The sequence below is a fragment of the Coturnix japonica genome, chromosome 1 (assembly GCF_001577835.2).
Source record: "Coturnix japonica isolate 7356 chromosome 1, Coturnix japonica 2.1, whole genome shotgun sequence".
NCBI classification, from domain to species: domain Eukaryota; kingdom Metazoa; phylum Chordata; class Aves; order Galliformes; family Phasianidae; genus Coturnix; species Coturnix japonica.
Window position 1 is genome coordinate 131,392,995 of NC_029516.1, and position 1,974 is coordinate 131,394,968.

At 51.4% G+C, this 1,974-nt stretch overlaps 1 protein-coding gene across 1 annotated transcript in view; it reads left to right on the plus strand.

The window, feature by feature from the left end:
- The first annotated feature begins 1,165 nt into the window (after positions 1–1,165).
- Positions 1,166–1,974, plus strand: part of DZIP1 (DAZ interacting zinc finger protein 1) — a 30,549-nt gene continuing 29,740 nt past the window's right edge. The window contains exon 1 of the mRNA XM_015851574.1: positions 1,166–1,195. Within this exon, the coding sequence (XP_015707060.1) occupies positions 1,166–1,195 (30 nt within the window). The remainder of the gene's footprint in view (positions 1,196–1,974) is intronic.

Here is a 1,974-nt window from a genome sequence, read left to right on the forward strand (position 1 = left end):
GTGAGGGCTGAGGGAGGGAAGAAGAGGAAGAAGCGGCTCAGAACGGCCGCACCGAGCCCAGCCGACCCACCACCCGCCCCAAGCCCTCACCATGTCCGGACATCTTTCGCGTCCCGCTCGGTGCCGGCGTCCTCCGCTGTTGTTATGGCAGCCGCGGCCCGGGCCTGCGCGGAGGAGAGCGGGAATGACGCCCGGCCCCACGGACCGTCCCCGCCCCGCCCCACCGCCCACCAAGGCTCCGACCGCTGCCCCCTGCCGCACCCCCGGCCCGTCACCTCCCCTGCTCTGCCATCCTCCCCTGCTCTGCCGCAGTGCCTCCCGCTCGCACCCACTCCAGCCCCGCCGCACGACCAGCTACCCGGTACCTGTGGCACCGCTCAATGCATCTAGTCCACCCGCTGTACGGCTGCCTCAGCTGGTAGCTCCATGCACAGAGCCCAGAGAAGCCCGGCACCATAACAGTGCCACTTGCGGCCTCCCTCCTGTCAGCCGCTGTCAAGTGACTTTCCACGGTCCCACAATCTAGAATCACAGAATTATAGAATTAATGTGGTTCTGGGCAGCCTGCTCTAGTGGTCTAGTTGAAAAGGTCCACAATGACAATGTAGTTTTGATCCCCCTGCTATGTGCAGGTTCACCAACCACCAGACCAGGCTGCCCAGAGCCACATCCAGCCTGGCCTTGAATGCCTCCAGGGATGGGGCATCCACAGCCTCCTTGGGCAACCTGTTCCAGTGTGTCACAGAATCACACAGAATCACAGAATTACCCGGGTTGGAAGGGACCTCAAGGATCATGTAGTTTCAACCCCCCTGCCTGGCAGGGCCACCAAACATACACATTTACAGATCAGGTTGCCCAGGGCCCGTCCAACCTGGTCTTGAACACCTCCAAGGACGGGCAACCACAACCTCCCTGGGCAGCCTGTTCCAGGCCTAACACTCTCCTAGTGAAGAACTTCCCCTAACATCCAACCTAAATCTTCCCTCTTTTAACTTAAAATCATTTCCCCGTGTCCTGCTAGTGTCAGACCTTTCGAAGAGTTTACTCCGCCTCCTGGGGAGTTGCATTCCAATGCCTGACTACCCTTTCATGGGTAGAGCCTTATCATGTTGCTGGTTTTTATTTGCTTATTTATTTTTATGAGGGAATTGTTTTGGATATAATGGCGTGGTTTGAAAATTTGTCAGCTTCAGTAGGTTTCAGGTTTCTAGCTTCAAATATAATATACATTCTGGACAGTATACTGCATGAAGGCTTGACTTAAGATTTCGGGGTAGTTCTTTGTGTTTACAAGGTTTAAGTTGTGTTCTTTTCCTTTTGTTTAAATCTTGGAATACTAACATTCCTGGTTGTTGAAATTCTTAATCACGCCTTAGTTAAAGCTCTGAGCCAATGCAAGTTTTCTTATGGTATGCCCAGTCTTACTCTCACTGTGCCAGTGTCCTCAGGTTAGCAAAGTTCTTGCAGCTGAGCAAAGGCACTTCCCACAGCCACTTCTGTGTCCCGTAAGAAAACGGGTCCTTCCTTCCCTGCAAAAAGCCAGAGGACATAAGCTACAGGATTTATTTTGCTGGAGACTCTTAAGTTTGTCTGCAGTTATTTTCAAAAGGTGGTTTAGCAACCTTTAACTGTGAGAATCAGTGACTTTCCACCTTCATCTGCTGAGTTAAGTGAAATGTTTCTGCAAGGGAATGCGTACTTCATGCCACAGGAATAAACATACATATTATAGACTTAATGAGAAAGCAGTCTCTGTGCATGCATTTGAGCATTAGTCTTAGAATCATAGAATAGTTTGAGTTGGAAGAGACTTTTAAAGGTCACCTCATCTGTCTCCCCTGCAATGGACAGGGATGTGCACCTATAGCTAGATCAGGGTGCTCTGAGTCCTGTTCATCCTGTCCTTGGATGTCTCTGGAGTGGGGCATCCAGTGGGTAGACTATTAAGGACAAGCTGCTGCTACCATTTTA